This window comes from Anabrus simplex, chromosome 3 (genome assembly GCF_040414725.1).
Source record: "Anabrus simplex isolate iqAnaSimp1 chromosome 3, ASM4041472v1, whole genome shotgun sequence".
Classification (NCBI taxonomy): domain Eukaryota; kingdom Metazoa; phylum Arthropoda; class Insecta; order Orthoptera; family Tettigoniidae; genus Anabrus; species Anabrus simplex.
In genome coordinates, this window is record NC_090267.1 from 136,138,609 (window position 1) to 136,158,694 (window position 20,086).

The window sequence follows — 20,086 nt, forward strand, 5'->3', positions numbered from 1 at the left end:
CAGAAAAAACCCAATACATTTTCCTTCCAAAATAATTGCTCCAGCCTATACCCAAATTATTTTTAACAACTTACGAGGGCGAGTCAATAAATAAGTCGCAAAACTGAATTGAGGCAAAAATAATCAAAGTAACTCTCTGACATTCATTTAACTTTTCCACATATTCACCCTGTACATTCAGGTCCTAATCCCATCTCTTTACACGTCCTTGAAAGCCAGCAGCAAAGAAGGTCTTTGGTTGCTGTCGCAGCCAACGTGTAACCTCATAGATTACGGCATCATCTGTATCAAAATGACGGCCACCCAAATGATTTTTTAGGGGCACAAACAGATGAAAATCACTGGGGGCTAAGTCAGAACTGTACGATGGATGTTCCAAGCGTTCCCAACGAAATGTTCGCAGGACGACCAGAATGCTCCCCATCTCTGATGCTCTTCCTTCCATGGTTAAACTTCTGGATCCAATTGAACACAGCTTTCCATGAGAAACAGTTTTCACCATAGACGGGATGCATTTCGCGATGCACTTCTTCTGTGGACAGTCCTTTGGCCCACAAAAAACACACAAATGCACACTGGTCTTCTTGTGTACAGTCATGCAACACATGTGCCATCGTGCACTAACAGCCTCTGACTGATTGAGTACCTGCAAGATGTCGTACAACAAGCATACATATGCTACCATCTGCTGTCAAAACTTTTGCGCATAATTTCAAATGGTATACGGCACACACATGTTTGCGACTTATATATTGACTCGCCCTCGTACAACACAATTCTGGATACAGTCTCTCTTCTTTCATGAATGGAAACGTTATAATAGTACATTTTTTAGTTGATGGCATGGTAAAAAATCCTACCCTGCTGACAGCAATACAGTCTTCAAGCTACCATCTTTGTGTAATTTCCAAGTGTACCCATTAAAAAGAAAGTTTAGCAATTGGTAATTGTGAACAAGAAGGCAGTGAATGAAACTAAACAATGTTATGAGATTCACAATTTTAACACATTTTTGTAGTTCTTTTGTAAAAAGAAATTAGTTTTGTGTCTCGATTAATGATTTTATGTGTTGTTCTGATATGATGTGTGTTATTATGTAGCACAGTGCCAAGGACCTCTACTTTGTTTATTTTTGTAAAATGTTAACAAGTTTCTGATCATTTTTCTGGTAAATTAAATTTTATAGGCTCTTTTTAACGGTAAATGGTATTCTTCTGTCTCAATAACGTGTTCTGTGGTCTCTTTGTGCCAAATACTTCAAATTCACACATTTATATCTTGGATAACCTTGCCAAGGTCATTATATCTTGGATAACCTTGCCAAAATCACGATGATCAACTTATTCAGGTTATGACATGCTGTACATCTCATGATTCCTTTTCAGTTAATTCAAATTCTTCATATAGTCTGCAGTTCCTTCTCTGAACTTATCTGGCAGGAATAATGATATCCAGCACAAAAAACCTAGTTCAAAGGAAAGAACGAGAGAAGATCCTGAAGAAGATGAATATTCTCACTGCCATTCTCTATGTGAAACAGATGGGAAGTGTGCACACAATGCTCTGTGGTGAGGAAGTAATAGAGTACGGTGCTGTTCACCAAGACGCCTAGGGTTTGAGTGCCTTTCAAGCTATTTTTTTATACATATTAAATATTTCGGGATGGTCCTCATTATAGCCCAGAAAGTAATCTTTAGTAAATAATAGATAATCACATCACAAATTTTCACACCGATTAAACAAAGAAAGGAGAGGAAAGGAAAGGAAAGAAGCACGCTTCCTCATGTTCGTGGAATTATTCCTGTAACTCCAGTACCAGTAAATATCCCTTAGTCAAATATCTTTTAACTTTTTAAGTGCTGAGTTACCAGTTGACTGTTTGGTACCTCAGTGCCGAGTTTTTTCATTCGTATATAAAATTTATTGTAGAAGCCTCAATTTTTAACTTATCAGTGGGGTGATCAGCTTAAAATGTTTAAAAATGTTGGTTCTTTATAAATCGAAATGCAAATGGAAAAACGTACACTTATGCTCAATATTATTTTGAGAGAAAACAAAATTACACTTTTTGTATCCACGCATACATCATCTTTATACAAAGTAATGTATGAATGTTGGGTATTCAGCCTGAAGGCTGGTTTGATCCTCCACAGCTATGCCAACGGCTGTCATAGATGGCCTAGGCATCACTGAAGAGGCATACTAGGGAAATGAGGAGTGAGGTAGTTTCCCGTTGCTTTCCTCACCGAGCCAGAAGTTGCTCACATATCAGTCTGCTAAGCCCACTGAAATGCAGTACGGCTCCATGGCTAAATGGTTAGCGTGCTGGCCTTTGGTCATGGGGGTCCCGGGTTCGATTCCCGGCAGGGTCGGGATTTTTAACCACCATTGGTTAATTTTTCTGGCACGGGGGCTGGCTGTATGTGTTTGTCTTCATCATTTCATACTCATCATGACACACAGGTCGCCTACGGGAGTCAAATCGAAAGACCTGCACCTGGCGAGCCGAACATGTCCTCTGACACTCCCGGCACTAAAAGCCATATGCCATTTAATTACTGAAATGTACGCATCAACCGACCGTATGAGTGATATTTTCATACCATTCATAACAGGGACTGGCTGCATAAGGAATGGTATTACTAGCATCGCTCATACCTCAGTCACTTTCATACTGTCAAAGCCAAGGATGAGACTGAGACAGGTCAATGAAAGTAACAAATTTATTCTAGCCCGTACCAGAAAACCTAGTGCACTGTAAACACTACATCTCGCCAGCAAAGGCATAATACAAAGTAAAGAGCCCAAAATTAAATTATTTCCTAAAATCTGTAGGCAACTAATATATGTAACTCCTTACAGGTACATAAGCTGATGTTTTAAAATACTTTCTTAACCTGGAATATGGTGACAGCTCAATGTTTTCCACCAGTTGTTTGTGATACCGATTTGTTTCATCAACAACCAGCTGCACCAACTCCACTGGCACAAAAGTTTTAAAAAATAAATGATTTGGGGTTGTCATCAAATATTTCTTTTCTCCCAAAGTCTGTCACAGTTACTTGAAAGTCTGATGGAGAAAAGTCATCTGTCCATCACGAAAATAGGATGAAATAGCTTTCAAACTCACCTTTTTCTTCTTTCATTTAGGAGGAGGCTCTGTTTCTTTCCCACTTACAATATTTTCAGCACTCTCTGTATCACTCTCACTTTCAAAATCGCTTAACAATTCATTACAATCCTCATCTTCATCATCACTTTCTGCTGTGGTTAATAACTGAAAGGTTCTTTGATCCGAAATAACATTGCTGCGAGAGCAACTAGCTTGTTGTTCCGCCGTGATTGTTTACATCACAGATGAACTCCACAGACGTCCACAAAAAGCTCTGTAAGTTACTTCCCGAAGCTATAAGCCGTGATCAATTAGTTTTACATAATGCCCAACATATAGTACTTCGTATCTGTACGAAGTATTACAAGTAATGAATTTCATCTTGGTCCATGGTGGAATTATTATACTTAACATATTCCAACTTTCAAGTTTGAGAAGTTCCACTTTTCCACCACTTTAAAATCTTGCGATTTTTCTTAGATTAATATAACATTAATTTATTTTAAAATGAGTCAATACATATTTCGTTTTTCATAGATAACATCTTCAGCCATAATTTTGGTTTTAAAGTTAAAATATGCACAAAACACAGGTTAAGTGAAAGACAATTAACTACTCATACTAAAAACAACTTGTCCTTGACCAGATGAAAGGTCTAAATATCTAAATACCTTTCATTGCCACGTTCAATTGACCAACAGTAATCGGCCATCATATTTACATCACAACATTCCTGGTAGTGCAGTAGTGCCACTCTGTATCTTTGAAATCTTAGTGGAACCTTTCACCTTGTTCTTCACTTACGGCTGTCCCATTCGCATAGGAGACAAGGAAATTTTGTGTAGCCTTTTTGTTGTGCCAGTAGCAATCAAATGACCATCAAATCACTGCAAATTTGCCACTCACGCGTGTGATATTTAATTCTTTCAAAACCCACCTTTAATGTCTTATATGTTTTGGACAGTTTTTTTGGGGTTTGCAAGTGGTATGGAAGCCAGAATGTTGCTGTTATAAAGCAAAACAGCCTTAAAACTTCTTTAGGAAGCATCAATAAAAAGGCAACAGCTTGCTAGGATCATATTCTCTCTCTCCCAATTGATGGAGAAGATTTTGAACATATGTACAAACTACAAGTTGATCTTCTTGTGTATAATATTTTTGAAATTCTTTCTCATGATTTCTGTAACAAGAAAATGTAACCCCGGATGCCAACATACGGTATTTTTATCATACAGTCTTCAGCCAAGTAATTCACTATTTTCTTTGGTTAACTCTAAATCTCTTGAAAAATCATCCAGCTCGGGTTGTGTAAATTTGTTTTTTGGTGGGTCATGAAACGAAATGGCGTATGTCTTTTAGTGCCGGGAGTGTCCGAGGACATGCTTGGCTCGCCAAGTGCAGGTCTTTCGATTTGACGCCTGTGATAAGGATGGAATGATGGTGAAGACGACACATACACCCAGCCCCCGTGCCAGCGACCCCGCTGGGAATTGAACCTGGGACCCTGTGACCAAAGGCCAGCACACTAACCATTTAGCCATGGAGCCGGACTTGGTGGGTATATCGATGTGGCTTGAAATCCATTTCTTCAGCATATAATTGTAAGGAATTGCTTTCAGATTCATCACTATCACGTGATACCCAGGTGAGCAACAAGATTTTATTGATGTGACACCTGATGTAGTTGAATGGCTCAAGAATTTGGACTGTAATTTATAAGCGCTGCTGAAAAGTGTCCATCATGAACTTTTCTTCTTTTCTTTGTTCACCATTGTTTAGTGTTTTATGTAAGTCATACACTAAATAAATAAAATACTCAAGTTATCGGGTGGAGTAGGTACTGGTAAGTCAGGTCCATGAGGTACGGGCCAAATAGCTGACAAGAGGTTTGGATATTTAATTTTGTTTTTGTTTTCCTTATTGTAACCAACAACGTTGGTCATACAAAAAGAAAAAAAAAAACAGTCATCATAATGACTGTTCTGTTCTTGCCATTGCATGGGCATGGCAAACAGCATTGCGTTTTGTTTGCCCTCATACCAGTAACGAAGTCCCTCGACACAGTATTGCGTGCAATATGTGCGAAAGATTAGAATTAATTTCCAACTTTCAATTGGAAGTAAGAAAAATAAAGAGTCTATTTGATGCACCTTGGAATGGAACACATAAATTCCACAAAATAATGAAGCAAAACTTTTGAGGACTTTGTTTACACAGCCTTCAGTGCACTGCTGATACACTAGCCATGATGGCCTTAAAATACAAATGCAGAAGTTTCATAAATAACGATTGACTGAAACGCAGTTTTTGTATTCACATTAATGCACACACGGATAAAAATGAATGTAAAAGACGCACTAAACATGTACTTGTTGGGGTGTATCTCAAGCACAACTGACTATATCAACCTAGTTTATCTGGGAAAGGAATGACAGCCTAAATAAACATCAGATAAGGACTGGGGTTTAAAACACTTCTGTTTTTAAACAAGTGGTATGAGATAACGTCTGTACCTTGTCTTTTTTTTTTTACTTTTTTGCTAGTGGCTTTACGTCACACCGACACAGATAGGTCCTATGGTGACGATGGGATAAGAAAGGCCTAGGAGTTGGAAGAAAGTGGCCGTGGCCTTAAGTAAGCTACAGCCCCAGCACTTGCCTGGTGTGAAAATGGAAAGGCAGGGAGAGGGGGAATGGTAGGAGAGAAAGGAGTGAGAGAAGTTCAAATTCTACTGTAGCGGTGAAAAGGCAGCATTCTGAATGAACTGACGGGAACTCTCATTTATTTGGCTGTTTAAAAAAATTAATTTGATTGTATCAAATTATTATTTTACGTGTGTATTTCAAAAATATTTATTTTGGTCAAATTATTGTGCGACACCTAGTACTAGATGATATAGCTGTTGATTCCCATAGGGAACCTAAAATATTTGTCCCGAATGAGTAAATTTATAATACCAATATAAATGGTCCATTATTGGACATTATAAATTTTCCAGCTAACTCATTCCTGGTTGCCAGCATTTCACCCCAGTGTGCTAAGTTGGGCTCATCAGTCGGTAAATAGCAAACCCACCAAGACGTATGGCTAGTGCATACCGTAGAGGCCACTGTGTAGGCTACTTGGAGCCACCGGCTCGTACTAGTACGCACAGTTTTGGAAGCAAGTTTCCTATTGCAGAAGAATGAACTTTTCCAAAAAATTTTATCCTCGTGTCAGCAAGAATGAAGAGCGATTTTATTGGTAGGAATAAAATTATTTCTTATTGGTTAAAGGTTACATCCAAAGGTGAATTCTGCATTTGATTGTTCTACCTTTTGTAATTGTACCATTTCCTGTTTCTTGATCTCCCCTGCTCCTTCGGGAGGAGCGGCATAGCATCTACGTCTTTATCGTCTGATTAGCTTAGCGAGTGGTCGTGCTCGCGCCGAGCTCTCTCCTTCATGGGATCCTTACTACCTTAGGGTAAACACTCTTTGTTTTTCATGTTTGGTAGTAACAAATCTGAATTTTAAATGTAAAACTTTCTTTAATCATGCAGGATTTCGCCCATGGAACTTGCGTTTACCACTACTTTAACGTCGCTACGACTTAGTTTATCAACCAAATCATGTCAGTGTTTTCCAGGCTTGTAGGCCAGGGTCCAGGAGCATGGGATGGTCCCGACGTTTCACTGAAGACTGCGTTCAGCATTATCAAGTGTTCAACTGACTTCGATAGCAGTGAAGTTCACAGTTATCAACCAAGGTCATTTACATGTTTGGTTGGAGGCAAACCATTTTCTTAACCCTTTCTTGTATTAGCGTTAATTTTCCATCGGGTTTGACCTCCATTAGTTCTGTGTATCCTTCTATGTAAATCTTTCTAAAAGTAATTTCCTGAAGAGTTTCAGTTCATGACGCCCTGTTTTCTTGTAAGTCCTAGTTTACAATAATTGCATGTACAGTTGAACCTGCTTTATACGTAACTCTGTTCTGCATAATTCGTATTTGTACGTAATTTCCTTTAGCTCCCAGCAAAACGTAATTTAAAAGCGTGTTAATTAAACCTTATTTATACGTAATCCGTTTATACGTAATTCGCTGTTATACATAATAACCTCTCAAGCCAGGAGCATGTCAATGTCGCGCGCGGTAGTCATATCTATCGGCGGATGCATGTGACATTCACGCTGAGCGTAACACTTGTTCCAAAACAGTCTAGCTCTGGCATCTCTTGACATTTCTCTGTACTACGCGACATATGAAACCTTGAGACTCAGTTCTCCCCCCTCGTGTGTTTTCTTTGGCCTAGAACTGTAACTTTGTGATAATATAAGTCTTCGTTTCACGTTGCTAACTGCTGTTGTTTCAAGTGAAAACATGACAGGTCCGAGTACATCGTAAAATCTCACGTATGAACAAATTGTAGAATGTTTACATCAAGCGATTCCAACTGAGGTGCTCCCAAGGCCCCGGCCAGCTCCGGCAGCAGCCCCGGTACTGTGCTATTGCACCGTTGAGGTGGTGGGGGAAGGAGGGGAAGTGGCAGAGGCAGAACCACAGGTCAAGTCAGCGCGCAGCTTATGAAAACAATATTATTTATGACAGTTCTGTGAACGTATAAACACACAATTTATTCTGTACATACTTTGCATTTGCCTTAATGTACATTTAGGGATTAAGTCGATTGCTGACATCGTTTTGCGGCAACTAATTTACCAATAATGGGTACAATCGATTTGGCAGTAGAAATTCTAAGTACAGCTTTTAAGTCCACATCAGACAGAGAAGTCCTAGTTCTCCATTTATTTAAATTCAGAACTGAAAACATCTGTTCGCATGCATACGTTGTACCGAACATTGACGTAAATTTTAAGGCAACTGCTTGAAGTTTTGGAAATTCTTGTGGTTGAACACCTTTGTAAAAGAATATTAAACCACCGCTGTAGTACCTGTCCTTTAGGATTGTGTCGCACTCTAGCTTTATCAGCTCTGTTTGGAAATATGATGCTGATTTTTCAAGACGTGCTGAAAATGGGGTCATAAATATTTCAAGCTGAGGTACCATATCATTTCTTTGAATCGGGCATTGAGTTCAGAGTGCAAAGTTTGTAACGACGTCTGATAGTCTCCGATATTTTCATGAGTAGACAAACGTAAGTTCCTGTACATGACGAGAGATGGTTTGTTTGACAAGCTTATCGCCTCAAAGTGAGCCACAGTGTGTGGACCCAGTACTTCCAAGCACTCTATAAAAGATTCTTTTACAAATTCACTATCAGTATAGGGTCGCCCACTTTTTGCAATTTTCAGAGCAACAATAGCCCATAACGTGCTCGAAGTGCGCCTTCTAAAGTGTTGGGTTCAAGTATCTGTGGGACAGGGAGATAAAAAAATTAAAATAATTATCTTTGTGTTTTTTTGCAATAGGTCTTATGGCGATGATGGGATAGGAAACGGCTAGGAATGGGAAGGAAGCGGCCGTGGCCTTAATTAAGGAACAGTCCCAGCATTTTCCTGGTTTGAAAATGGGAAACCAAGGAAAACGATCTTCAGCGCTGCCGACAGTGGGGTTCGAACCCACTGTCTCCTGGATGCAAGCTCACAGATGAGCGCCCCTAACCGCGCCGCCCACTCGCCCGGTGTGTTTTCTTAGCAGCCCATCTAAATCTAATTCTAAACAGTTCTTAATAATACAAAACCAAAAACGAAAACAAATCTCCTAAATTGCATGTAAAACAATTCCTAATGAGTATGTTATTACATATCTCTGAAGAGCTTGGCAATTACAATTTTAACTTAGCAATTTGTTCGGTTCTTGCTGCGCCAACAATGTCATCATAGGTGGAAACATGTATATCATGGTAGTGTCGTTGAACGGTTGAAGACTTTACGCTGAAAATGACATGACAAATTAAACATTGAGCTTTCCCTTCAGTATTGAGAACAAAATATGAATCCACCCATGAAGGATTAAACGACATTTTTAACGAAGGAGAAACCAACTGCTCCGCTGTCTGTTCTATCGAATAGAATAACACACACACAGAGAGAATGTGAATGAATGTACTGTCTCTTACGTACACATGCAGCGACCACTGCTTGGGGTAGGTGGGGAAGGAGGGGAACGGTGCTGCTGAGTGCAGCGCTGGTGCGCCCCAGCACTAAGTGCTCGAGTTGGAATGGCCTGGTTTAGATGAACTGGGTGATAGTGATATTATAGTATTTGATAGTGGGAGTGAGTTTGACAGTGATGAAAGTTATGGAAGATTTTCTGCCAGAAAAAAGCCGTGAAAATAATGACGTAATTGTACACAATGACGACGACAATGATGTTGAAAATGAAAGTGTCTTGCCAGTGAAGCATCAACGTACACAAGAAGACTGGAAATGGGACAAAGTGGATGATTCATACACCCCACAGAAAATTCCATTTACTGGAACATGTGGAGTTGTAAACCAGGTACAGTGCATTTCAGAAGCATTTAAACTATTTTTCGATAATGAGATATTGCATACAATTACGGACGAGCCGAATCGCTATGCCAATGACTTTTGGAATTCAAAGAATGATGACCTGACACCGCGGTCCAGAGTTCGTGACTGGAAAAACATGGATATTGATGAACTGTATGTTTATTTTGGATTACAGATGCTCATGGGAATTATTCAGAAGCCTTCCATAAAACCATATTTTAGTAAAAATCCTATTCTTGACACGCCTATATTCTACAATGTAATGACACAGGACAGGTTTGAACTGATAACCAGATTTTTACGTTTTGTTGATAATTCACAACTTCAAAACTATGAAGGCAACAAAACGTTGTTTAAGCTAACTCCTATCATCACACACCTAAACGAAAAATACTCTTCACTCTATAACATGAATGAAAATATTTGCTCAGATGAATCACTGATTTTATGGAAGGGCAGACTTGGGATGAAAACATACATCCCTCTAAAGGCTGCCAAATTTGGTATGAGGTCTGGGAATCATCCATGGGGTACTTGTGGCAATTCATTATATGCACAGGTGTCACAACAGATATACAAACTGATTTAGTGTCCACTGAAACACAGAAGACAACAAAACTAGTAGTAAAAATGCTAGAACCTCTCTTTGGTATTGGGCACACTCTCTGGATGGACAATTACTATAATTCTCCAGATTTGTGTCTTGTATTGAAGAGGAATAGTGTCAATGTAGCTGGTACCCTTAGACTCAACAGGAAAGATGTTCCAAAGGAAATAAAAGAACACAAATTAAAGAAAGGTGAACTTGTAGCATATCATTCACAGGGTGTCATGATTCTGAAATGGCTTGACAAAGAACAGCTTTCTTTCATTTCGATATTTCACGATGGCTCAATGAAAACCTCAGAGAAACGGGGCAAGGAAATAGAGAAACCAACTGGCATCATAGAATATAATAAGTTTATGGGGGGGTGTTGATCTCAAAGATCAGAAACTGCAGCCCTACCTTATAGAGAAGAAGCATTGCATAAAATAGTACATAAAACCTTTCAGACGATTATTAAACACAGCAATTTACAATTCCCTTATCATCTACAATGCATCCCGGAATGTGAAAAAGATCAGTCACCTCGATTACAGAATTCAGTTAGTGCAGGAACTCATTGAAATCCATGGAAAGACTGCAGATTTCCGTGAACCTGGTAGACCTTCCAAAACACCTCCTCCACCGAGACTTACTGCTCGACATTTCATTGAAAGGCTCCCTCCCACAGAGAAGAAAGCTAAACCTTACAAAAGGTGTGTGGTGTGTACGCAAAAAAACTGGAAAATGGAAGGAAACACCATTCTAGTGCAAGGAATGCAGCGTTGGGCTCTGCGTAGATGAGTGTTTCAAAGTTTATCACACTGAAGCCAACTTTTAGGCGAGTTAAACTTCTTTTTTTTTTTTACTTTTTTTTGTAACAAAGTGTCTATTGTGTGTATCTCCTCAAAATTTGGATTATGTATATGCAAATGTTGTTGAGATACAAATGTTTATTTGAAGTACTGTAACATAGCTGCTGCTTGGTCATTTAAATTACCACGAGTAGGCTCTGGCAACAGAATTATCTTCCTGGCTTGAGGGGTTAAGTGTTAGTGAAATATAACTGAGTTTTGCGTAATTGTATTGAGCACGTGCTTTTTAAAAATAAACTACTGTATTTAGGAAGTTTCCTCTTTGTTGGCGCAGGCGGAAGTAGAATGGTCGGGTTTCAGTGCTGAAACAGTACACAAAGAGTTTCGCCGAGTGACATTGTTGACCCTTACTTACTGGTGGCTTAACAAAGGCCAACCGAGCGAGTCCCCTTCGCTCTCTATCTCGCTCTTCCTCTCCCTTCGTCATTTCTGACCTTCACAATGCTGCCAAAGATTAAGATACATTACAAGCAAAGTGGGCAGTTTCGGTGCAGAAACAAAAGAAAATACAGTAAGTTTGTTTGAATATGAGAATTTCTTTTGTGGGAACAACGAAGAAGTAAAATGTCCACGGTGCTGATCTGGTGTTTGCTGTTGAACAGTAGTTTTGTCATTCAGTTGCTTTTGATCAGCCATGGAGATCAGAAAAAGGAAAAGTTATACCCTAGATGAAAAAGTAAAATTTATACGAGAAGTGGAAGCTAATCCACACAAAACAAAAACTGAAATTGCTTCAGAATTAGAGATTGCTTATACCACGCAACAGTCATCAGTAAAAGAAATGCTACTTTGGATAAGTTCTTAAAACTGGGTTCAAAATCAGCAAAGCGCAACCATCAGCAAGAAGGAAGGTACGTAGATTTCGAGAAAGTAATTTTCACATAGTTCCAGCAAAAGCGGGCTGCAGCTCTACCAATTAGTGGCGATATGCTGAAGGCAAAGGCGATAGATTTAGCTAAAATGACAAAACTGGACATTAAGATGAAAAAGAAACAGAAGAAGATCCTTCTTCTTATGGATCGATGTAGAGTACATCCACCTCAAATCGTTCAGGAGAATGTCCCAGTGGAATGTTTCCCTCCTAACTGTACCAGTATTCTACAACTGCTTGATTTGGGCATCATAGCAAAAAATCTACAAAAAATTACCTACAAAAAATAAAGGTGCCATCTAGCTGAATTTCCTAAAACAGGAAAAACAAAAAATAGGTTCATTATTAAGTCCAAATACTTCACAAGCTCTGTTGTGTATTTTGTGATAAATGCCCTCAAAAGAGGATCAAATTGGTTCAGTTGACCACGGAAGATGTAGGAAAATTGGGTGAGAAGTTCTGGTGCACCCTGCCTACAAATTACAACAGTGACTATATCGTAAGAGAATTCACCAATATCATACTTAAAGCCGCAGAAAATTCTGTTCCAAGGAACAACAATACAACTTACAGAAAATCAGTTCCTTGGTGGAATGATTCCTGTAAAGATACAATTAAAAAGAAAAGCCAAGCATTCTACAAGTATAAACGCCATCCCACTTTACAAAACAAATTACTGTTACAAAAAAGTCGTGCTACAGCCCGAAAAGTCATAAAAGAGAGCAAACGAGCATCTTGGCTGACGTATGTGTCATCTCTTTCTCATCAGACCCCACAAAACACAATTTGGGAACACCTACGAAAAATAAGAGGGCTTAAAAAACCCTCACGTATCATAGCCCTCAATAAAACGACTGGATCAGTTACAACTACACATCACGATATTGCAAATGCATCAGCAGAGAGTTCTGCAAAAGTTTCAAGTGATTCCAACTATGAACAAGAATTTTTATCCTCTCGTGAAGATTGTCCTGATTTACAGTCACACATCAATCTAAGTGCTGACCAATGCTACATTGATAATATCAGTATTACTGAAGTACTACTTGAACTCAGTAGCTGTCGAAGTACAAGCCCAGGTCCTGATGATATTATATATGACTTCTTGAAAGAACTTCCTCCTGAAGACCTACTATTCCTCACTGAAATATTTAATTTCATTTGATCACAGAAAGTCTTTCCAGTTGCTTGGAGGAAAGCTATAGTAATTCCAATACCTAAGTCTGGCTGTGACCACATGTTTCCAGATAACTATTGACCAATAGCTCTAACCTGCACTATGTGCACACTAATGGAAAAAATAATAAATAAAAGACTAAAATGGGTTCTAGAACAACAGAATTTCTTCACTGCAGAACAGTGTGGCTTCCGACAGTTTCACTCAACAGCTGACACCTTTGTATTAGAGTCAGAAATCCTGGATGCCTTTCATTACAGACAACATCTCCTTGCAGTCTGCCTAGATATTCATTAAGCGTATGATATGGTGTGGAAAACTCACGTTATTAAAACTCTACTGCAATATAATTTAAAGGGAAATATGATCAGTCTTATCTATAACTTCCTGCAAGTCCGGCACATTCAAGTTCGAGCTAATGGTGTCCTGTCCCAAGAAGTCAGTTTAGAAAATGGTGTCCCACAAGGCTCAGCTCTGAGAGTAACACTGTTCTTAGTAGCTATAAATGGCATCACGTCATGCGTTAACCCTCCTGTAAAGACCTACCTCTTTGCTGATGACATGATTATATTTTGCAGGCCAACTATGAACAAGAATTTTTATGCTCTTGTGAAGATTGTCCTAATTTACAGTCACACATCCATCTAATTATACAAAATTCTCTTGAAGATATTGCCAAATGGGGAAAACACGCAGGCTTCAACCAAAACTAAATGCATCTTATTTTCCAAACTGCCCAGAATTGTACCTCAAGGGAAATAAAATTAAGATAGTAAATGAAATAAAAATACTAGGAATGACCTTTGACAGAAAATTAACATGGAACTCTAATCTAAAAATTGAAAAAATGATTGCCTACATCAAATTAATGTACTCAAATCATTGGCAGCTAACAACTGGGGAGCAGATCTTCATGTATTAATGACCACTTACAAATCTATAATTCGCACCAAACTGGATTATGGTTCTATTATATATAATTCAGCTACAGCATTCTCACTGAAAATGCTTGACCCGATTCAAAACACGTCTTTCAGGATTGCCTTGGGAGCATTCAAAACTAGCCCGATCTCAAGATTATTAATGGAAGCTAATGAATCTCCGCTTCGGACTCGCAGAAAACAACTGACTATCAACTACGCAGTAAAGACAGCGGCCTCTCCTCACTTCAGAGCACATGCTGATGTTTTCCCACGCTATCAGCCTCTACGCTATTCCTTGCAACAAAAGAGACATATACCCTTCCACATTAGGTTTACACAATACTTACAGGAAATTAATTCTTCAGTTCCTTTGATTGCTTCAAGAACTAAAAGACATCACATTCCCTTCATGGAAAGCTGAACCACCATCAATAATATTAGATTTAAGTGAATTCAATAAAGAAACAACAGACAGTACCGTATTTAAACAAATGCTATCTGAAAAGTGTGAAAGTCTGCCCAGACACACTCCTATATACATTGATGGCTCAAAAACTGAATATGGTAACGGCTGCGCTGTTGTCCACCCCGATCACACAATGAAGTATGCACTACCAGCTACATGTTCCATATTCACATGTGAACTGTATGCTATCCTAAAAGCTATGGAATCCATAAAGAGTTCCCCAAAAAAAGAACCTTTTTAATCTATAGTGATTCTTTATCAACAGTAAAACTCATTCAAAATGCACCATCCTCAAATACACTAGCCCAAGGCATACTGCAGACGTATAATACTGTGAAAAATAAAGGACAGCAAGTTACCATAATATGGATTCCCTCATATAAGGGAATAAAAGGCAATGAACAAACTGACACATCAGCTAAATAAGCAACTCGTCTTCCTATACATGATCCAAACTTTCTAATTCTTCACACCAATGTTGCTCATTTTCTTACTATAAAGATCCGAAAATAATGGTTAACTGAGTGGACACGGGAACAACCCATAAGACTCCATGATATCAGACATGGATCTACAGATAAATTTGATGTTTCATTCCTTCAGCGTCGAGAACAAGTGCTCATTACTAGAATATGTATAGGCCTATCAAACTGACTCCTGCACATATCTCCTCTAAGAAACCTCCACCAATATGTGACACCTGTCAAAAAAGAAAAACAGTTGACCACATTTTACTAGAATGCTATATACACGATCAACAAAGACAATTGTGTAATTTAAACCAGAATAATAGTGTATGTGATATCTTGAACAAAGATACTCAGTGTAAAAACATCATTAAGTTTTTTAGACAAACAAATCTATTCAATGATATGTAATCAGTATCTGATCAGTATGTACTATTGTTATTTTTGCAACTGTAACTCTATGTAATCAATGTAATTAATCCTTTATGTATAATCATGAATGTCGCGATATAACTTTCTAAGTTAAAGCAACAACAAACATACATACATACATACATACATACATACATACATTATCATTATAGACTGTTATGCTTTTCAGCGTTCAGTCTGCAAGCCTCTGCGAATTTACTCAACGTCGCCACAATCCACGATTTGCAACTAGTGTTGTGGCCTCATTTAGTTCTATAGCTCTTATCTTTAAATCATTAGAAACGGAGTATAAGCATCGTCGTCTTGGTCTACCTCTACTTCTCTTACCCTCCATAACAGAGTCCATTATTCTCCTAGGTAACCTATCCTCCTCCATTCGCCTCACATGACCCCACCACCGAAGCCGGTTTATGCGCACAGCTTCATCCATCGAGTTCATTCCTAAATTAGCCTTTATATCCTCATTCCGAGTAGCCTACTGCCATTGTTCTCACCTGTTTGTACCAGCAATCATTCTTGCTACTTTCTTCACTTTCATGTCTGTTACTTCTTTGTATTTTACCAATGTAATATTAGACGTTTTTTCGTTATATACACCGGGATCAGGGCCCTGACCCACCATGGATTAAGTTATCTTTAGCTGATGATGCTAACTAAGACTGAGCGAAACATGTCCTACTTTTAATTTCTATAAATGGTTTTATCCTAAATATAAAGGACTATTGTGTATTGAAAAGGTGGTTTTATTAATATAATAACTGCAGATGATCCATGTAAACTACGAACAGCAAAGGTGAAAGATTACAGCCTTGTCTAACCCCTGTAAGTACCCTGAACCAAGAACTCATTCTACCATCAATTAATTATAAATAAATAAATAAATAAATAAATAAATAAATAAATAAATAAATAAATAAATAAATAAATAAATAAATAAATAAATAAATAAATAAATAAATAAATAAATAAATAAATAAATAAATAAATAAATAAATAAACAAACTTAATAAAATAACAAAATGGAGGATTATGGAAGCACTTAGTTAATTTGCAGAGGCTTGCAGACTGAATGCTAAAAGGCATAACAGTGTACAATGAAGATGTATGTATAAGGATCCATCATCTACCAACCATATTTCCTTATGTACGTGACTTCCGGAATTATTCAGTTGTATTCAGAAAATAGCAAAGGTCTGTTATCTGACAGTGCAAAGGAACAGATTTGTTAGGGCATACCCAAGCATTTATTTATTTAATTTCAAAGAACACTCTGAGCCAAAGCTAGTTATAGTGCAATACAGGTCGCTTGCTTAGACAGCAGGGGCGGTTTAACACAAGAGTAATCTTCGGCACAAACAGTACCAAGTTGTAACTACAGTACAGTGTGTAGGGTAGATATCTCCTTGTTGTATTGCTATCACTGTGTAAATAATGTATTATAGTACAATTTATGTCAATACAGGCAAAGATCCGTGGAAAAGGTGTGCTTTCTACTGAGGTTAACCCTCATTTAAGGTTAAAAATATCAGGTCCCTGTAAAAAACGCTAAATAGGGGTTCTACTGTATATTCAAAGGTCAGAAAACCTGCTTAATGAAGACAATACTATATAGTAATTTAAACAGTACGAACCTCTTTCTTCTGTCTCCAGATCATCATCAAACTTCCTTCTCCGATGGACCAAGTTCTTAGCTGCCTCTTTGAGACCTCTGCTGTCCAGCTGAACACTGAATCGTTCATGGCTGAGAGATAAAAGCTTGCCTGAACGAATACAATCCATGAAACCAACATCTTTTCCAGCCAATCTGAAACATTATACAGACATACGATTGATAGTCACAAACTTGTTCCGGTCTGAATATATATTCTTATTACAACCTCTGCCAGACAATGGTGGGTACCATGTTTACTGTCACAAACACTGTAATGCCATAAAGCTCCCGTTATGATTATATTTTATAATGTTTTTAAAGTAATTTTAAGTGTTGTTATAATTTTTTTTTCTTTCTGTGCTACTACAATTGAAGGGTCAGGGGAAAAAAGCAGGAGAGTCAATATTTGTACAACTTGAGAAAAAGCAACTTTTGTGCTTGAATTCCCTATTTCTTTCCCCTAACAGCGAAACTTTGAGTGCTAATTTCTCCTGACTTGCCTGATTTTTTTTTCCATTTCCGACCTCTCAATAGATGCGCATGATCACTCTGAAGCGGACTGTAACAATATCTCAATTTCGATGAAAACGTGACTTGCCTGGTTTTTTCCCCCGACCCTTCAATTACTAATGCACTACCAGTATTGAAAATTATGTATGATTGAAGCTTAACCTTCACATTAATCAAAAGTGTCCACAACTGCCAGACACATATATTGGCATAAACATTTAGCATTCAAGCAATTATGCTCAAAATTTACACATAAAAGCTATTCCCTTTCATTAATCAAGAAACTCACAGACAAACAAACCAGACTGCAAATCAGAATCAACAAACAGACAATAGGAAGGATGATTTCCGATGAAGAAAGAAGGATAAGATCAGAGAGAATGAAGAAGTACTGGGCTGACAGGAAACTGAAAAATTCTTTGTATAAAGTTGGCTAGTGTGTTCCAATGAAGGCCATAAAATGTAAATACAGAAATGTGGGATCTCAGGAGCAAAGGATAGATTTCTGTAAAATAAGGAAGGAGTACAAAGGAAGTAGTACAAAGATTTAATGAGTGAAACATAGAAAAACATGGCAGGCCAAAGCGGTACAATTATTAAATAGCTATTGCAAAGAAAATGAAACTAAGGAAGTATGGAAGAGAATAAACAAAATTTGTAAAGAAACAAAAGTACACTGCCTGACAAAAAAAAATAGTACCCAGAGGAAATGGCCGGTTGTCAATGTAATTTCGTACATGTACACACCACTGGCAGGTATGTAAATGATAAGAGTTGCAATTCTCTGTGCGATGCAGAACGGCTACCAAAGTGGATTAGTTTTTTTCATGTTTAGTGTTGTTATCAGGCCTGGCAGGGTATATAAGAGGAGTGAACATGCCATATGTCGACTGATCACTGTGAAGGACAAAGAGATACCACATGCTTGTGTGAGACAGCGTTATCAGCACCTGACAGAGTTTGAAAGAGGCCTCATTGTGGGTCTCCATTTGTCCCGCTGGACGAATAATGCAACATCCAGATTTTTGGCGAATTCAGATGTGACAGTGGCCACATTTTCTACCTCCAATAACCCACCCTCCTAACCCACCCTAAACTACCCCTCCTTTTTTTCCCTATCTTATCCTTCCTCATTACCATCTAACTTCAATTTCTTTTATTCTTTCTCTTATTTCACTATCAATCTTCCTCGTTTAATTTATTTTTACTTCTCTATTTAACTAAAAAAAAAAAAAAAAACAAAAAAAACAAAAAAAAAACCACGACCTTCATTTCGGTTCTCCTCTTTCAAATTTTAACTCTTGTCTTGCGCCAACTTCGACTACTTCAATCATAACCTAAAAATTTTTTCATTTAAAAAATAGCGCACTGTGCATATAAGTTTTCATTTGTTTTCCGATATTGCGCTTTTTACTACATTTTTTCTTCTCTCTACAATTGTTTTTTCAAGTCAACTGTTTTCCAAGAACTTAGCACGAGTACAAGTACTCATTCAATTATACTGATTTGCGTCGTATATTTATATACGTACTTAACTTCCCGCAACCGTGACAAATTCTAGACCTTCAAAACATTCTCCACTCTACTTTGGCGTCCGACCGCAGCGCATGACCTTGAATGTGCCGCGCTGATCACCAAGAGCTGGCGGCTTTCTACTACAAATCTATTCGTCTGCGACTTCAAGTTATTTTTGATCTTCGTATATTAGTTGATAGTATTGTGACTTTGTGTATGACAGAATGTGGTGTCGTGTCTTTGTGCCTATCAAAGTGTGAAACTGACCTCCCTATATTCATAAACATTGTACATGTTTTTACGGCTGATGATGACCTGGACTAAGGTCGAAACCGGTCCCATTTAAATAGGAATGTGATTACTGCATTTCTTTCTTTTAAGTATTGAATAGGTTGAACCTCCTTTTCAATCATTTAATTTTTAACATCAATAATTTCAATACGGAACAATGAAGTTTTTATCTTTAAATGGTATTGGATATGCATGGGAACATGAGCGCAGGCATACACGTCGTCAAGGTTCCAGTCCACCACAAGGAAGAATCGGCGTATTGTGCACATAGCACATTGTAACCCCTTCAGACCTGCGCCTGCCATCCGTGAAACAAGTAATGAGCTCTCTGCAACATTCTGTGCCATCCCGCACGATTGGTCGGAGACTGGTGAATGGCATCGCATTGTGTTCAGCGAAGAATTGCAGTTCTGCACTATCCTGGATGACCATCGTCTGTGAGTATGGTGGTAGCCTGGGGAGGATCCCCTTTTTCCATTGTTTTGGAGAGGCACAGCAGTGTTACTCCAGGCATCATGGTGTGGGGAGCCATTGGATATGACTTCAGGTCACAGCTGACATTAACTGAGGGAACTTTGAGGGGACAACAGTACGTCACTGACATCCTGAGTCCTCATGTGTTACTTCTTATGCAACAGTACCGTGGTATGATTTTTCAAGTGGAAAATGCTTGTCCACACACGGAACGTGTCTCTATGGACTGTCTGAGTGATGTGTAGGAACTCCCGTGAACTAACAAGATCCCGAGATCTGTC

General features: G+C 38.3%; 1 protein-coding gene across 1 annotated transcript in view; it reads right to left on the minus strand.

The window, feature by feature from the left end:
• Rrp45 (exosome complex component Rrp45) overlaps window positions 1-20,086 on the minus strand; it is a 127,522-nt gene that overhangs the window by 34,647 nt on the left and 72,789 nt on the right. Inside the window, exon 6 of the mRNA XM_067144212.2 lies at window positions 16,996-17,168. Coding sequence (XP_067000313.2) covers window positions 16,996-17,168 — 173 coding nt within the window. The remainder of the gene's footprint in view (window positions 1-16,995; window positions 17,169-20,086) is intronic.